At 37.7% G+C, this 16,891-nt stretch overlaps 1 protein-coding gene across 2 annotated transcripts in view; it reads left to right on the top strand.

Moving 5' to 3' along the window:
• LOC139700670 (maternal embryonic leucine zipper kinase-like) overlaps window positions 1-12,630 on the top strand; it is a 61,867-nt gene extending 49,237 nt beyond the window's left edge. The window contains exon 13 of one of the 2 annotated variants that reach the window (XM_071599131.1): window positions 12,521-12,630. In XM_071599131.1, the coding sequence (XP_071455232.1) occupies window positions 12,521-12,542 (22 nt within the window). In that variant the 3' untranslated portion in view covers window positions 12,543-12,630. Of the gene's footprint in view, window positions 1-8,845; window positions 10,371-12,520 lie in introns of those variants that run through there. The other variant, XM_071599130.1, reaches the window with a different exon arrangement.
• The last annotated feature ends 4,261 nt before the right edge of the window (window positions 12,631-16,891 follow it).

The following is a 16,891-nucleotide window of genomic DNA, read 5'->3' as shown; positions in this document are numbered from 1 at the left end:
CTTCGGGAAGCTTAGGTTAATATGTAATAATGTGAGCGAAGCGAAGGGTCTCGGGGATAAAAATACCCAATAAATTGAATCTGTGAAAAAGTGCGAGTCGAAGCGTATAAATTACAATTTGCGACCGTTCAGGCGATATTCGCAACAGGAACTTCACACTTCTCTCTGATTTTGCTCGGTCGTTGTGATTGAGAATTCGGCTGCTTTGAGCAGAGCGTATACGGAAGATCTCATACACATGCCGTCTCCATATCTCCGTACCAGTCGCGCCAGTTTTTATATCCTATCACATCAGTCTCTGTTCAACGAAAGATAGCGGTTACCCTCTTTGCGTTCTTAATTGTTAGCTGTACGCTCCGTCAATCAAATAGGATATCCGTCAATAGTGCACGCATGTGAAAGGGAAGCTTTACGCAATTTGTATAAGACCGTTTCCCAACGTAGGGTATACGTCCCATAGTAGGGAAATTTGACTAGTTTATGGGGCCAAAATGTTACCTCTATCACCTCAACACCAAAAAGGTTAACAAAATAATCGCTGTAAGTAAATTTTATATTCGTTAAAGAAGGTAAAGTAATTTTTTCTGTATTTTCTTTTTTATTTAAACCCTTCATTATTATTGTTGTTTTCAGAACGTATTGGCTGTTGAGATAAAAGGGACATCAACATCTTAGGGGTTTGTGTTTGGCGCAAGAACCAGAAAAAATGGGAAACACTTAGGGAACAATCCGGGATGAATTATAATATATGTATCATTCCATGATTGTCACAGTATTTTTGTCAGCCGCTATCTTTCAATCAATTGGCATAGTCGATATTGCGTCTGTTAATTTTTCTAATGCTGCGCATTAGAACCGCCTCTTCGCCAGTGAGGTTTGCGATGCACAGCTATAGAGCAATTTAAAATTCTAAATTGAAAGTTGCTAGGCGATTGAAAAAATAAAGCTTAAATCGCGTTATGAATCCCTCTCTTCGTTGACATACTTTTCGCTTATAAGTATGTTTTCGGGTTAATTTTCTTAACGAATTGACTCATTAGTAATTATTATTTAATGATAAATGGAAAATACGGTCAAGCCATCCTATAATTTCGTTTATAATGTGATCTGTCGAAATGATTTTAACACATACGAGATGTTTGTTAAATCAAATAATCCACCTTTGAACTATCGTCGACGTGTCCCTTGTATTTAAAATCCGAACGATTGTTTTCTTAGACCTTCTGCAGCGTATTGTTACAATTATCCGAAATCTTACGCAAGTATGAGTGTCAAATGTTTTCACCCAGTCATCCTCGGTATCTTTTCTGCGACTCTTTAGTCTGGACTTCGCCTAGAAGCCATTGAATGATTTGCGTGTATCTAAAAAAATACAATTAAAATTGTATGATACCACCTATAATTTGAAAATACCACTTGAAGACTGTGTATTTAAAAGCTCATCCCGTGCAATCACTGATTTATTTTCATCGGGACGCATTTATGTTTTCAAAGTAAAGTTATCTGGGAGATGTTTTATGATATTTGGCGGTCCTATAGGAATTTCAGCAGTACAAGCATGTATTTATGCCTGAACACATTCGATACTTATTCCCCTCGTTTGCTATTTTATAACTTTATATGTTTAATAATCATTCTATGTTAAATGTTACAGTCTCCTTATATTCTCGTATGTGTACTTAGAAAGAGAAAAATGAATTAATTGAAATTTTAGTGCAGGACAGTCATTTTTGACTATTTGGGCAAGTTATCTAAAGGCACCAGACGCATGTCTTGTCGGCCATCTTAGAAATGAAGAACCTGGAAGTTTGAGGAAAACGTGCGACAAAGAATTGATATTTTATTGCTTTATAAGCGTTAAGCGTTCCCGTCCTCGAGATTGATGTAAGCGTTTCAGTTTGCAGAACGAGCTGAATTGGGCGATTTCAATCCCCCATATGGAGATGTTTTGCAAGAGGCTAGCTTATATCTCAGTTTCTTTCTCTGATTATATAGAAACACTCACATTGTAAATTGTTTAAGCTTTCGGCCTTCTTATAAAGGACAAACACTGGAGAGGTGGGGAAGGCGAAATCAGGCAAATGACGAGTGTAAAAATATTTCCTAGACCAGGAAATATTTTTACACTCGTAGTAGTAGTAGTTTTTAGGGGAGGCGACCGACAACTGGGGTGATTTGCGCCATAGGGGATGGACAGGAAAGGATGAAGGGTGGAGAGAAACCCGGCGTCGGCATTAGCCTACTCTTCACGAAAGGCGCCAAGGGGTCCGCAGTTTAACCTCCCATCCGACGGACGACGTACTCACTCAAAGTGCCCTCCACAAAGCACCTCAAGTAGGGATCGAGATACCTCTGAAAAATATTCAACACCGCCGGGATTTGAACCCTCGTCCTTTTTTTGTGTTCCTATCTCTTTTCCTTATATCTATTTCTATGTAAATGAGTATTTGTTCGCCGTTTGGCGGGATTTCGTGTTTGAATGTGTATATATATATATATATGATACGTTCAACAGGTGCAGAAAATGTAGGCTTGTTTCGAGGTATTATCAACATTCATCTTCCAATAAATTCAGTTTATGCACAAATGCAATGGAAACTGAGCGTATGCTTAAATATCCTTCACTTAGCCTTAGAGCTCTAGTCGAAACATAATCGTACCGAGCGAGAAAAGAGAGGGTTTATGATCCATTTGGAAAAATATAATATATTGTCACTGAAAGGAAAACCAAGAATTTTTACTTTAAGGTTTCACTTAATAGTAAGATTTATCCTCTTGCGTTCAATTTTTATCTTCAGATTCCACAACACGTTTGGCATCAGAAGCTGTCGCCAGGGAAACATTTCAAATACGCTGATATGCACATATCCCTTATATATCTATCGTCTTCATGCTTCAAGTTCCTTATGCCGAAAGTTTCAGAGCAGCCATGCATTTAATCCATCCCCATTCCCTCCAGCGCTTGCCCGTTGTCGATCGCAGGAATGCGCCCGCCCCTTCGATTGCAGGGAGGAATTGAGGCTGAATGGAGGCGAGGGGAGGGTTGTATTCTCCATGGCTTTCGTGTGGGAACTGTTCCTCTTTCCCATCTCCCACTCCTTACCCCAACCATTTTCCTTCCCACTCCCTCCTTCCATTCGCTGGCACCACCACAACGGACCCCTACTCCTCTTGAAACACCCCCTGTTTTTTTTTGTAACAAGTCCAGCATCCTCCGTTCATCCTGACATTGCCACCACCTCTTCGGGTTTTGAAGTCGGTTCCTCAGACAAACTCATTAATATACGCAGTGGTGTAATGTTCGATTGCATGGATCATTTTCTTAATGGAGGATGCGTGGTTAATTAGGGTGGAAGTAGACCCAGAGAAGCCTACTCTCGGTAAAGGGTTCACATTGCAATGTTCCATTCTACTGGCTGAGTTAGTACCATTCTACTGGCTGAGTAGGTGTACCGGCATACACACTGGGAACAAAATGTTTGTGAAATATCCTTTTAGCCATCATTGCAGAATGGCAGAGCGTAAGCCATTGGACGTATGTATTTAGATCTGAATATAAGATTGCTGTCCATGATCCCGCTTGGCGTTATGTGGATGTGGATATCGTGAGGTAATCAAAATTTTAGTGATATTCCGGTGGCCAAGTGCCTCTGGAATGGAAAATAAACTAATCAAGGAGGTTGTCGGCGTAGCAGACAATTAAGTATTTAGCATATAGTATTCATCCCTTGTGAAAGTAAGTGGATTAGATTTATTATTTCTAATGTTTTCTCTCTGGATAAATTCTTTTCCTGATTCATTACTTTCATTCACCCACTGCCGATATTCTTGTGCATCTGCTTTAGTTAATTACGTACTGCTTGACTTCGCTTATGATTGTTACAAAGGCTTTTTGGTTAATTAATTGATGACAACAAGGTTTTTGAGTTGGTTCGCTTGGCTGGACGACAGACTCACTTGCGTTCCACAGCTATCGGGCATCAAACTTTAGGGAAACCACGATCATCCAGCAAAATGGATCAACGCGAAAGCAACCCAAATGCATTGTGTCCTCCCTTCTAATTTTCTTCCATCTTTTGTTGATGTCGATCTCCTGGCAACTTAATGAGGGACTACATTCACGTATCGGAACAAACTTCATTTTTCTCAAATCTTTCTTTCCCTGATCTGCATATATTCTTCCATAGTTACTGGATTCATTTCGTGTTTATGTTTTTTCTTCAGGCACACACAAAAGTGTCCATTTGATATGAACAACCCAGAAACTCTTCAGTATTTTTATACAGGAGGGAAAATCTTCCCCTCCTCCCCCAGTCAAGGCGGATTAGGTATAGTTGGAGGAATAATGGATTTGTTAATGAAACGAAGAAGGGAAAATTACCGTGGGAATATCAAGAAACTGATACATAGGGGAAGCAGGGTGGTGTTTGGAAGAGCTACCAGGGCGTAAAGGAGTGTGAGGCAGTGAAGGCTGCAGTCAGCCAATCAGCGGATTGATAAAGTGAATGACGATGGTTTCAGAAAGTGTTACAAATATTTGAATAAGTCTGCTGGCTGCGGAAATGTTTGAAGATTGGCCCCTGGTACGTTTTGCCATCGTCCATTGGTACTTGCCGTCGTTGCTTCTTCCGTTAGCTATTGTATGTACGTATATGCACTTTTATCTTCAAATTGTGTTTCTCATACCCTCCCCAGCCAACGGCGAATTTCCTCTAAATTTCAACGAAGCTATTCTGTGTGTGTAGTGAGTGTCGATTTTCAAAAGCTACGTGTAGGTTTTACTGCGCAAGGGATAGTTTACTAATCCACTTTATGATAAAAATTTACCTATCAATTTGATGGAACGAATTTCATTACTATCAACTACCATTTTTGATCCCTTCGGTCCCAACTGAAACGTTCATATTAGGCGACTCATTCGTGGAAGGCACAGCCCTTGTCGTGTTTCTCTGGGTGTAGTCCGACGTAAAAGGTGGCAGCCCTAGTTCCTCTTTTTTTTTACCCCCACACGCCCCCGCAGCACGTCATCTCCAGCGTCCGGCGTAACCCTTTTTAAAGCTCCCGGATCGCAGGAAGTACGGATGGTGACCGCGGCCGATTACTGACTCCTGAGAGAGAGAGAGGAGAGAGAAGAAGCACGTCTCTTTCCCCCCTTTCATTCTCCGTCCCCCTCCCTCCCGATTTCTGCGTGCTCCTCTTCCTCCGTCCCTTCGTGGCCTCTCGTTCCCTCCCCTCGTGTTCTTTTCCCTTCCCTCTCTTTCCCCCGTCCGCCCTTCCCGAACTCTTCGAGTCGTCTTCGGACATTGCTCAACTTTTCCGCCACTCCCACGTCCCCTCAATTCGCCGCTATTACCTCCTCTTCCTTCGCTCTCTCTCTCTTCCTCCCATTTACTCGCAAAACGCACTGATTCTCTATTTTTCTTCCCTCCCTCTTTATTTTTTTCCCATCTCTGCATCGTTTTAATTTTTTTGTTGCTGTCGCCATTCACACCTCTCCCCTTCCCTTCCTCTATCTCTTCCCCCTTCTGTACGACGTCCTTTTGCACTTCCGCACTCCCCGCACTACGTGAGCTCCCGTTCATATATATTTTTTTTGGTTCCTCCCTTCCTCATAAGAAACCAACGCCGGAGCGTTCACAAGTCCGTCCGCTTCCTTCCAAACAGACGTGCGTTTTTGCTGTGTGCCGCTCCTGTCATCGCTTATACGCCCAAGTACAAGTTTTTAAACCAGGGATTGGTTTTGGATGGAGGAGAAGGTGGGGGGACTATATATTGTTCTTCGTTGTTCGTGCGTGTTGAAATGATTGTGGCCCACTTATGGCGGGTTCGAACCAGGACAAAGTACGAAATATATATCCAGTGTTCTGATGCCATTTCGGTGCATCTTCAGCTTTGCCGGTTATCCAATCAGTTTTGCATCTATTCAAGTTGTCTCCTTTATTTTAGTGATAGCATGTGGAATCTAGCTTCGAACTTGGCACCCCGCTATCTATCAAAAATATGCGAGGAGCACTTAAAGGGGAAAACCATTGAATGACTAGATAGCCTTAGTTGCAAATATAGTTCTCGGTAATATCCCGTTGAGATTTCTTTAGAAACTTGGAGAAAATGGGAAATTTTACTATTAGGCATGTAATTACGTCAAATATCTGTAATAAGTGACTATATATATCTGTAATATGTCTGTATCTGTATAAAGAATATATTAATATAAAGAATGTATTATCCATGGAAAATATCAAATTCGGAGGCATAAATTAAAACTAATTAATTGAAATTTTGGTAGAATAATAGAATACTCCAATTATGTGATGGTCTCAAAGTATTACCTTGGATTGGTTAATGCGTGTAAGTTATCCTTGCAGATCACGAATGAACAGGCGGTCGGAGTTCCGGAAACACTTTAATTTGAAAAAAATGACTTAGTAGACTCTTTCGATACATGCCATACTCTGCCATGCAGTGATATACATAGTTTAAATATTTCTCTAACGCTGAATGACATATCTACGATTTCACTTAATGGGTTAATAGCGGCATTAATTTTATTAAAAAGTACATGATACGATCATCAGTTGATGGAATTGTGAGAACGAGGCGATAGAAAGAGTCGAGGAAAGTTGTAGATGTTTACGATGGTTAGATCTGTTGAGGAAAAAAGGAACGGTTAATGCAAATATTCCAAGTACGAGCAGGGGCGAGGTAATGTGGTGGAAAGAGCAATGGGGATGAAGAACATTGGAGGTGCTATGTAAGAGGGTGCAGCAAATCTTAGAAGGTAAAAGAGAAAAAAGCATTCCGAAATTAAAGAACATAAATGTATCAAGTGAACTAAGAAAGATGCGATTGAAATGTGGGATGGATGCGTGGATGAACAAATGAGATGGTATGATGATATCTGTTCGAGTGTGGTGGAAGTCTCATAATGAAAAAATATGAAGCATGTTTAGTTTACCTCTTATGATATTTTACTATGACTTTTCCATGCATTGTATCATTTTCAAGTAAATGCTTAGACCTTAACCTCAAGATACTACCCGGAATGGCAGCGAAACAGTCGCCACCTGAAAATAACCTACGCTTGAGATGCATAGAAAAACCAATGAATCTCATAGTTTTTGTATGTTATTACTCCCGTTTAAATACTATAGATATGTTTAGTATGAACTAATATTGAGCGCACCAACCGGTTCCAGATTGCAGATTTTGAAATTTGATCTAATAGATCGGAGACTTTTGAGATGTGTGCTTGCAGAAGGGCTGATCGAAAAATGATGGATAGTGGGGAAGGGGAAGATGTTATCATATGGTTGGGGGACAGAGGAATTTAGTAGAAAAAGGTCTAAGAAGTCAGAAAATATGGTTTATTCGTAAATATTGGGATGTTGAAGGCTGTGGTATAATGAAAAATATCGGATAAGCCGGGAATAGGGATGGAAAGAAATGAAACTATGTGTAGAATGTACGGGGTAGAAGTTATGAGAATTGGGCAAGGCGATAGGTAATTGTTTTGCAGAACTGCTGTAGTAATCAATGAGGTTGCTTTGGTTTTCAGGGACCGCATTACATGCAATATAATCGTTAGACGATAATATCATATAATTAGCGGATACGGATCGAGAATGTGTTCATGCTTTTTTAGACAGCCGTCATACTCTCTGTACGTGTTACATGGTATTCAGTGATCTTAGGATTGAACTCATTTTGTTCTAATTTTATCTGGGCCTATCACAGGCTTTTTTCGAACTCATGTTCTTTTTTTGTCTTAAGGAATTTTGCGAGGTCTCATTACTGATTTTTTCCATAAAACAAGACGGTTTATTTTGCTATTTGCGTCTGATATAGTTTCAACATTGTTTTTTTCGTCAGAATCAGGGCGATATGGTATATTTAGAAAATTCGGACTTTTTTGCATTGAATTCACATTGTGTTCCATATCTGATCACGGGAGGGACGTATCGCCGGCCCAAACTCAGTGAGATAAACAGCTTGTGGTTTTTTTTGTTAAATAGCGTATTCGGTCTTTAAAAAAATGCATGTTTAATTTGCATTTTATTTTTCAAACTAAATGCACTATTCTGGTCAACAATTTTTCGATTATTTACGGAACGGAAATCTTGAATCCATTACTCAACCTTTCATTTCACTTCAATGTAAATAGCACTTCATATGCATACACGTACTTGTTTCGGGATGAAACTTCGAAGGCACTAGTCACTATGGAATTGTAGCACAATTCTCACTACCAGGTGCTGACTGGGATAGATAATTTAGTGTTCAGTCTGATTTAAAGTTTTTCGTGAATATTAGCATTGCGAAACATTGTTACCTTTCTTTTCCTCCTCTTAAAATCTTATCTCATGCATCACATGACAAGAAATCCGGATAATGCTGAATACAAGGCCCTTACTCTGAATCTAGAAGACAAGTTTTCTCCATAATTTCGGTCTTCGGGAAAAGCGTTTGTGAACTGTGCGCCATTATAGATTTTGCAGCGCGGGCATGAAAAATATCCGCAGCTAAGGCATTAATGCGCTTAACGGAGCGAGTCCTCCTCCATTAGCGCCATCGACTGGAATTGATATGCCCAGGATGGGATCGAGTGTTAAAAATAACCGTGTGTGCGGAGCGAAATCGGTATCGTCCCGTCTGTAAAAATTCCCGTGCTTATTTTTCCCGCGCTCCCACATTTTTTTGTACAATACGACGAATCGTCAGTAATTCGGCGCATCCTTCCTCTCCTCCTCCCTCCGTCGTCCTCCTGCCAATCGCATCCGTGCCTCCTACCTCTGGTATTTCCCCCCCTCAACCTCCGTCCCACCCCCATTGAAAAATCGTTCCGCAGGTTTACCCTCTGTGGGAAGCTGGCGGGAGAGGGCGAAGGAGGCCGGTCTAAGCTTTCCTTCGAGCTGGAGGTGTGCTACGTCGCCTCGGTGGACCTGGTGGGCGTGAGGCGGAAGCGTCTGAAGGGCGACGCGTGGCGGTACAAGAAGGTCTGCGAGGAGGTGCTGAGGCTCGCGCACTTCTCACACCCCCGGCTCTCTGACTCCGCGGCCGCCACCCCCTACCACTCCCAATGAGATCTGGCTACGATCCCCTCCCCCATCATTTCCCCCATCCCAATATATATGTTCCCTCCGCGTCCGACTCAAACCTCGATCACGTAAGAAGGAGATCGTGGGAGTGAGACGGGAGAAATTGACTGGGGGAGGGTTAAAAGCGAGTGAATGAAAAAGAATGGTCAACCCCCTCCTCCACCCCCGTTCGCTGTTTCAAAGGACGATGATCGCGAAGGTCGTGGCTTACCGACCTTGGGGCCACTTTATTCTTCTTCTGCTCGCTGGACACTTGAGTAGTTTTCTCCATACAGAGTTGATATTTTTGTTTCCGATTAAATTTGAGGGGGCTAATGTAACGTCCCCTCTTTTCCCACCATACTCTTGCCAATTCAGAGGCCTAGGAGTTGCAAAGCATGGAGAGATGTCTGCCAAAAGAGATGTGATCTTGAAACCTGATTGGCTGAGAACTCCATGTTAAATCATATTATATCAGTCTTTCATACTTAGTATTTTCCTGGTAAACCCAAGGAAGCCTTAATAAGATAATTTTTTCTCAATATTCAGGTACAAGTCATTCCTCTCAGAGAGGTGACCGTCTTCCAGTATAACTGTATGCACACAACTGTGTTAAAATTATATGATATATGTAGATGAGCTTCCATGATTTTTGTGCAACTGTATTAGCCTTTAAGCTCTCTGTTTCCAAGTGCCTTACTGCAATTTTAAATTTTCATGTACTATTGAGGGTATTAATGTGCCTTTTCAGATATCTTTTGTATAAAATTTATTCCATTTCCAGTATTTCTATTTTACTGTACTTTAAGGAATTGATGAAACTGCTTTTTTGGAAATATTTAAGATTATATAAAGACTGGTTGAAGTGGCCACCAATGCAAAGATCAGCAACATTCCCCTATCTTTGAGTTGGTATATGTTCAGGAAATCTTTCTTACTATGCCAAGAAATGATTATAGGATCTTGGTAATTTTTATTATTCCTGATATTTTATTCCATTAGTTATTTGTTTATGTATAAATAATATATTCCTTCTACCTCATTGTGATGAGGCTCTCATGTGCCATGAAAAGTTTAATATGATAATTATTCATGTCAAAAATTATTTTTGCACTATTGTGCAATTTTTCATGGGAATTTTTGGTAGACAGTGACATTCGTCCATTTTTATTTAAACTCACTGATGAGTTAGGTGTCATCATGTGATCTCTATTACTGTAGATACTAAGAGATCGTTCCAATGACTTCATATACATATATTATCATTTTTGTAATAATTTTACCAGAGTTTTATATATTTTCAAAGTATTGTATATTGTACAAAATTTAATTTTAATGATAACATAGAATTTATTTGTATAGTTTTTCACATTTCCATAAGTTGCATTCATTGTATCTTAAAGGATTTTTCAATTTCTGCAAACTTAAAACATTTGGATGTATTTCTTTCGTTCAACCAATCCATAAATGATTTTTGAATCTCGCTTTGTGAAAATTCATTGAAAACGTTAATTTGATATTTTAGTTATATGTGTATTTTTACTCAGTTATTTTTTATTTTTACATATTTTGAGAAATGTTTGTTTTTGTTTGAAATTTATAGTGTTTTCGAAAGGAAGAAAATATTATTAAAGTGAAAAAATAATGGTAATTTTGGTGTAATTTGTTTGGTGCGAATACAAAATACTCTCCATAACACTTTTTTTATTTGGCATTTACTTATGTGTGTGTGCATATATAGTATGCATGTGTATTTGTATGCATGCATATGAACCCGTTTTGTTTTATATTTTCACTAACAATATTCAATAGGCATATCAGTAGATAATGCATATCTGCAGAATATAGTTGCCACATTAGTTCCTCAGAAAATTTTAAAATTGGTATTTGGAAAATTGGATCAAAAATAAGCATTTAAAACATACACATGACACTACTCCAACCTTTGAATTAAATTTTAGGTGCTGCACTTAGGCAGCAGCTGTTTAAAATGTCTCCATATTTTCCATAGCTTTAGTATGGAATCAACTTTGACTACCTTAAGCAGATCAATGCAGTGTTGTATGTATTACATTCTTCTTAGTTTTTAATTGATAGACCTCAATCTCCAAGTTCTACTGTATAATCAATGAGGTTCTGAGATTCAGCACCCTCAAACAGATGTAGTTTTCAGACCTCGGAGAGATAGCCAGTTGGTAAATAGAAATTATGTGGTTATTTCAAAATTACATGAGGGAGAAAAATGGAGTTAGAAAAAGAACAAAGATATGGTGGAATGGAGGGAATGAGAGGAGGTAGGTTAGATGGAGAGTAGAGAGGGTAGAAAAAATACTTAACAAAGGGTACATCCAGCATCTTCATCTTTAAGAAGTAAGTGATGTCATAAAAAGCAGGTCAATCATGTATAGCTCAGATTTTCATTCACTCACCTTATGTCTACCAAATCAATGATTACCTTGTATGTATTGGGTCATTTCATGTTGCAGCGGAAAAGGTTAAATGTAATGTAAAACAAATATTTTTGATATTTCAACAAGGATAGTAGTACTGCTTTTATTTTGTTAAGGTATTAATAAACTGCTAATTATTAATAAGAATTAGTAATAATAAGATTAATAATCAATATATTTTTTCATTCCTTTGTATCACCATATTTTTCTCTGGACTTCATATTTTTAGAAATTTTAATGTGGACATCAGAGATAAGTACATTGTAGAGCTGGAAAAGAATTCCAAATTACTATTTATATTCCCCCAAGAATATATTATCCAATTTGTTTCGGAATCAAGAGCTGATAACCATCTCTGAGACCTATAGAGTATATTTTTTTATAGAAAACTCCTTGTTTATGTAACTTTCAATTTACAGGTGGCAAATTTTTGTTTCTGTACCCAGATATGCTTGGGAGAGCCTCAAATGCTGAAAATACTCTTTATTAATTATAGTGGAAAATCTTTAACATTATAATTTTTACATATATTAGGTATACTGTGGAAACAAATTATGTTAACATTACTTCTGATGATCTGTTAATGGCAGGTCATATTTTGAGCCAAATACTATATATGAGAATTGAGCTCACATGGTGATAATATATCCTTGTAATGATTGAGATTCTGATTAATTAGTCGTAATGTAGCATTGTGGGTTATGAAACCAACAAAAATTATGAACACGAATTATAACTCTTGTATAAAAATGTGCTATAGCTAAATTCATTTGATTGTTATTCTTGAATGTCTTACAGTTGTAACTTTTTTAATTTCAAAGTGACAAAGATACTAAATAATTTACAGAACACATGGATATTTTTAGTGTCCATTCTCCTTTAAATACAGCTCTTACTACTCTTAAGAACAAAGTTGAGTGGAGTTCTGAAAGAAATAATGTTTGCAATAGAGTAGTAACCAATTACATTACTTCAAATATTTGTTTTTCATTTAAGTGCTCCCAAATTACACATTTAGAAGAATTATTTGGCAATTTGAAAAGTGAATTGGATGGTATTATTCATAGAAGATGTGTTTCAATGAGGCTAGGACCAAAGATGGAAGGAGAACCTAATGAAGAATTCTTCTGCATTGGTAAGTTGCACTTTATGAGTCTATTGTCTTAATGCATGAATTCATCTGTGAGTTTTGGACTAAATATTGAAAACTGTATTTGTATAACATATGGATATTTTTCCATTTAACATGTTATTGAATACATTGATGTACGAGCAAATATTGTAGGCAATGCATCCATCCATCAAGTTTATAGGCAATACGAGTTCGTATTGCCTATAAACTTGATGGATTCAGGCTTCACTCTGTGGTAGTTGTATGCATCATAATAACAGGACAATCCACTTTTCCACAGAATTCTGTGTGGGAGTACATTGTTCCCTCTGTTATTATGAATTATTTGTCTATTGAAAAACATTTCGCTCGAAGAAATGAGCGACTAACTCTTTGTTTGAGTTGTTGAATGCGTTCTTAGAAATTCCACTACGATGCCTAGAAGATTTGGACATATTCTATGATAGGGTAGGTGTCTCTTTTGCAATATGTTTGTTACGAACTTTCACTTTTGTTCATAGCCATATTTTTACAAGGTAAACGCTCATTTCATATTTAATGTTGGAAAATACACCTTGGGATATTTTACACTTTTCAATAGTTATTGCAGTGGGTTCTGCCGAGGTATGGTTGCTATCATTGTCCTTCGAAATACTTTAAATAGTCGATTAGATTGTGGAGTCCCGAGGACGGAAGTAATCTTTTTTACAGGGTGACTTTTATTTGCATCGATGATATCCATACGGTATTATAAAATACGCGGTCAAGAAAGATGGAAGGAAACAATTCATTTCTGAATAAGATAAGGTCATTAATAAGAGGAAATGAGAGGTATTGGTAAATCGTGAACGTTTACCATTACCGTGTCGGAGAATGTAGATGGTGTACGTGAAGATGCAGTTTTGCTGCTACTCGCACGAGGCGCGTTTTATCTGGTAGAATAGATGGTGAAAGTACGTTTTGTGCGCATTAATTTGATGGCATATCGAGAATGTAATGCTCCATCGATCTACACGCTTCTCTATACTAAAGCGCTAAAGTTTGTATTTTGCACAAATTGAAATGAAATTTGGTTTCATGTGGTTTAATATGTGTATCTTGTTTAACATTGAAAGTGTTCATTTTATTGACTAGGTATTTTTTTCTTCTACAAATCTCAGATTCCGATTATTTTTCTTGAAACAATCCTACGTAAATTTGCATGCCGCGTGTACAGTTATGATTGAATATGTGTTCAAATTGGTAATATTATTTATTTTACGGAAATTTTCTTCAGTACCGTTATTGTATAAATCATTAAAGTATTTAATTCTTATATTGCCCTCCTGTAAGTACAGTAGAATTATATAATAGTCTTAAAAAACCTATACTTAGCAAGAGAATTGGAAAGTGCTCATTTTTTGCGAAAAGCAGCATTTACGTCAGAGGTGAAATTGTTATAAGACACGTGAGAGAAATGTAATTAATAACGGCTTACATAAATATGTTACATTTAATTTGTCTCCGGCGTAACTTTGTGGAATGTACACAATATATTTAAAATGAAAGAAGAAACTTGTTAATTCCACACGAACTTACATAAAATGCTACCTAGGTTTTGGACGTTGGACGTCATCATGTGGTCGTCACCTGATGATGTCATCCACCGTCGAAACCTAGATCGTATTTCAATGAAGTTCGTGTGGAATTAACAAAGTTACTTCTTTTATTTAAAATATATTTATATTACATTTAGATTGTATTGTTTATTAATTTCCTTCCGATACGTTGAAAAAAGGTGGGCGCATATATTTTGAGTTTTTTTAGAAGAGTAAGAAGTGGTAAGGGAAACTATTTACCCGAAGGAAAAATTCAATTAGGCAGATTGCTCCAAAACGTAAGAGTAATGGGGTAGCAATAGAAACTGATGGCGGTCGTTTCATGAAAACCTTGCATATAAATTAGGAGCCTCCTTGAGGCAGAAAATTGTTAATGATAATTTAGTTTGAGTATTGTTGATTGTACAAAATTTACTATAATTCCTGGCTTCGTGTATTAAATGCTATGGCTACACCTTCCAGTTTTATCCTATGACGTCTTGAGTGCCCATGTAAGAATTTAGTTGAAGGTGGATGGTTGAAGCGAAGGTCCGTTTCCGTTCTGCCGTCATTGCGAGCAGAAGTGGCGGCAGGTGGAGAATTCTTCCCTTATTCCACAACGAAGCTGCTGGCACGTTTTACGCGATATACTTTTCGATTAAACATAGGCCATTCAATTTCTCCGTCACTCCACCCACACACTCCCGTTCCACTAACAACTTCCCTTCGGCCTCTCCCTTCGTTGTCCTGTCCATCCACGCGATGTCGTGTGCGCAATCTTTCACGATCGCATTTCGTCGCCCTCTGTGACGGATTCGTTCTCTTATATTGGCGCGCCTTCAGAAAATACTTGTGCTATTGTGTGAATCTATTTATTTGTCCCTAACGTTAACATTTTCGTAATATTGGAGAACTGCTCGACTCAGTTCGAAGCGGTTTCAAGGGGTGCATTTATTTTTTCAGAGAAAGTTTGTGAGTACTTTCGGCTCGATGCCGTTGATACTCTCTATTCGTGAAATTTGGAACCCGTTAAACATCTAGCTCCGTGTATTAATGAAATTTATTCATGGATGGTTATGTATTGGGCTTTGGCAAATTACATTGGATGAAACTGAGGAGTTAAGAAAAATGGATTTTTAATTTACTCTCTTTAATGATATACTTTTAAAATATCGACAGAACCACGAGATATTTGAAGCATTCAACAAATTTGACAGTGGAAATAGATATGCTGTGTGTTTCCCCTTTTATTTAGTATATCATCCGCTTACTTCATTGAACACAGTTTTTAATGTATCAATCTTGATCACACGAGGATGATTCGAGAATGATCGAACCCAAATTAAAATTCGTGAATATTCATCAATTTTTGCAAATCAATTCAAAATACATATTTCAATTAATTAGATTTTTTATTTAAATTAAACATCGTTGTAGACGTGGAAACGAAACCTACCAATAAGAGACTAAAATTGAATGCAGATTCGGTCTTGGATGAGGATTTCGTGAAAAATTGTCGATAATTATCAGGTGACACTAGTTTAAGCTCAAGTCATAAAGAGTATTCCTCTCCCTGTAAAATGCACCTAATATCTCCAGTGCCAAAAATTATGTAGATTCTAACAATGGAAAAATAAATATCTGTGATTTGTTAACTGCTTTCCTAGAAACTTAGATAAGACACATTATAAATAACTTCGGTAAACTAAATTAATTCGGAAAAATCATCTTATATTCTATATTTCTTACGTATTCAATGGCTTACATATTGTTAATAGTGGAGTTATTTTACTTTTTTAATTAAATGTAAAGAGTAAACTTAATAGTTAATTCATCAGCAAAACTTAGGGATGGTGAGGATGGCTTTCACCGGACACTTTGGATATGATGAATTGGTTGAGGAACCAGAGTAAATTACCCAAAATGGGATAAAAAGAAAAATAACGGTAAGAGGCATGGATGGGAAGGAAGAGAGAGGTGGCTTAAATTCGAGCTTTGATACAGAGTAAAAATCAAGCAACCCGTCGGTTAGTTGAGCAAAAAAATTATTTCATATTCAATTATAGGGAACATGAAAATAAATAATTGTCTGATTTGCTTTGTTATTCAATCTGTTCAAACTGTGCCAGTTAGATTGTAGCTCTTATAAAATATTTCATGAAATGAAAATCACCTGGTGGAAGAGCAATGTGCTCTGCGGTCACATCTGTCGACTAATTAAATCTTCAGAAGTCTTAAATTGTCGTCGTGTCAGAGAGATCATCAATATTTTCTTGGGGACATTCAAGATAAAACGAATAAACGTTTTTCATAAATTTTACATTTTAATTCTCATCATCTGTGCGCAAGAGTACGAAATTTGATGTTTAATCGTAGTTTAATGTGTCACGTTATGTCGTGTTAAGTGATGCTTAGAAATGTAGCGGTGGTTAGTCTATGCCCATCCAAACCCTAGGGTCACCTACCCTAATCGATAGATGACCATTTATGATAGTGATCGAGCTCATTCCTGAGACTCTTCCGAAGTATATAATTCGCTGGATGAGAATCACTGGTGGATACATTTAGATGTGATAAAAGCAAAATAACTGAAAAATTTTTACTGCTGTCACTCAAACGGAATAGTTTCTCACTTGCGCATCGGGCATGAATAATCCCTGAAATGCAAAGTAGATACAA

The sequence above is a fragment of the Hetaerina americana genome, unplaced genomic scaffold (genome assembly GCF_022747635.1).
Source record: "Hetaerina americana unplaced genomic scaffold, ioHetAmer1.1.p SCAF_106, whole genome shotgun sequence".
Lineage (NCBI taxonomy): Eukaryota > Metazoa > Arthropoda > Insecta > Odonata > Calopterygidae > Hetaerina > Hetaerina americana.
This window is presented reverse-complemented; position numbering and strand designations above follow the sequence as displayed.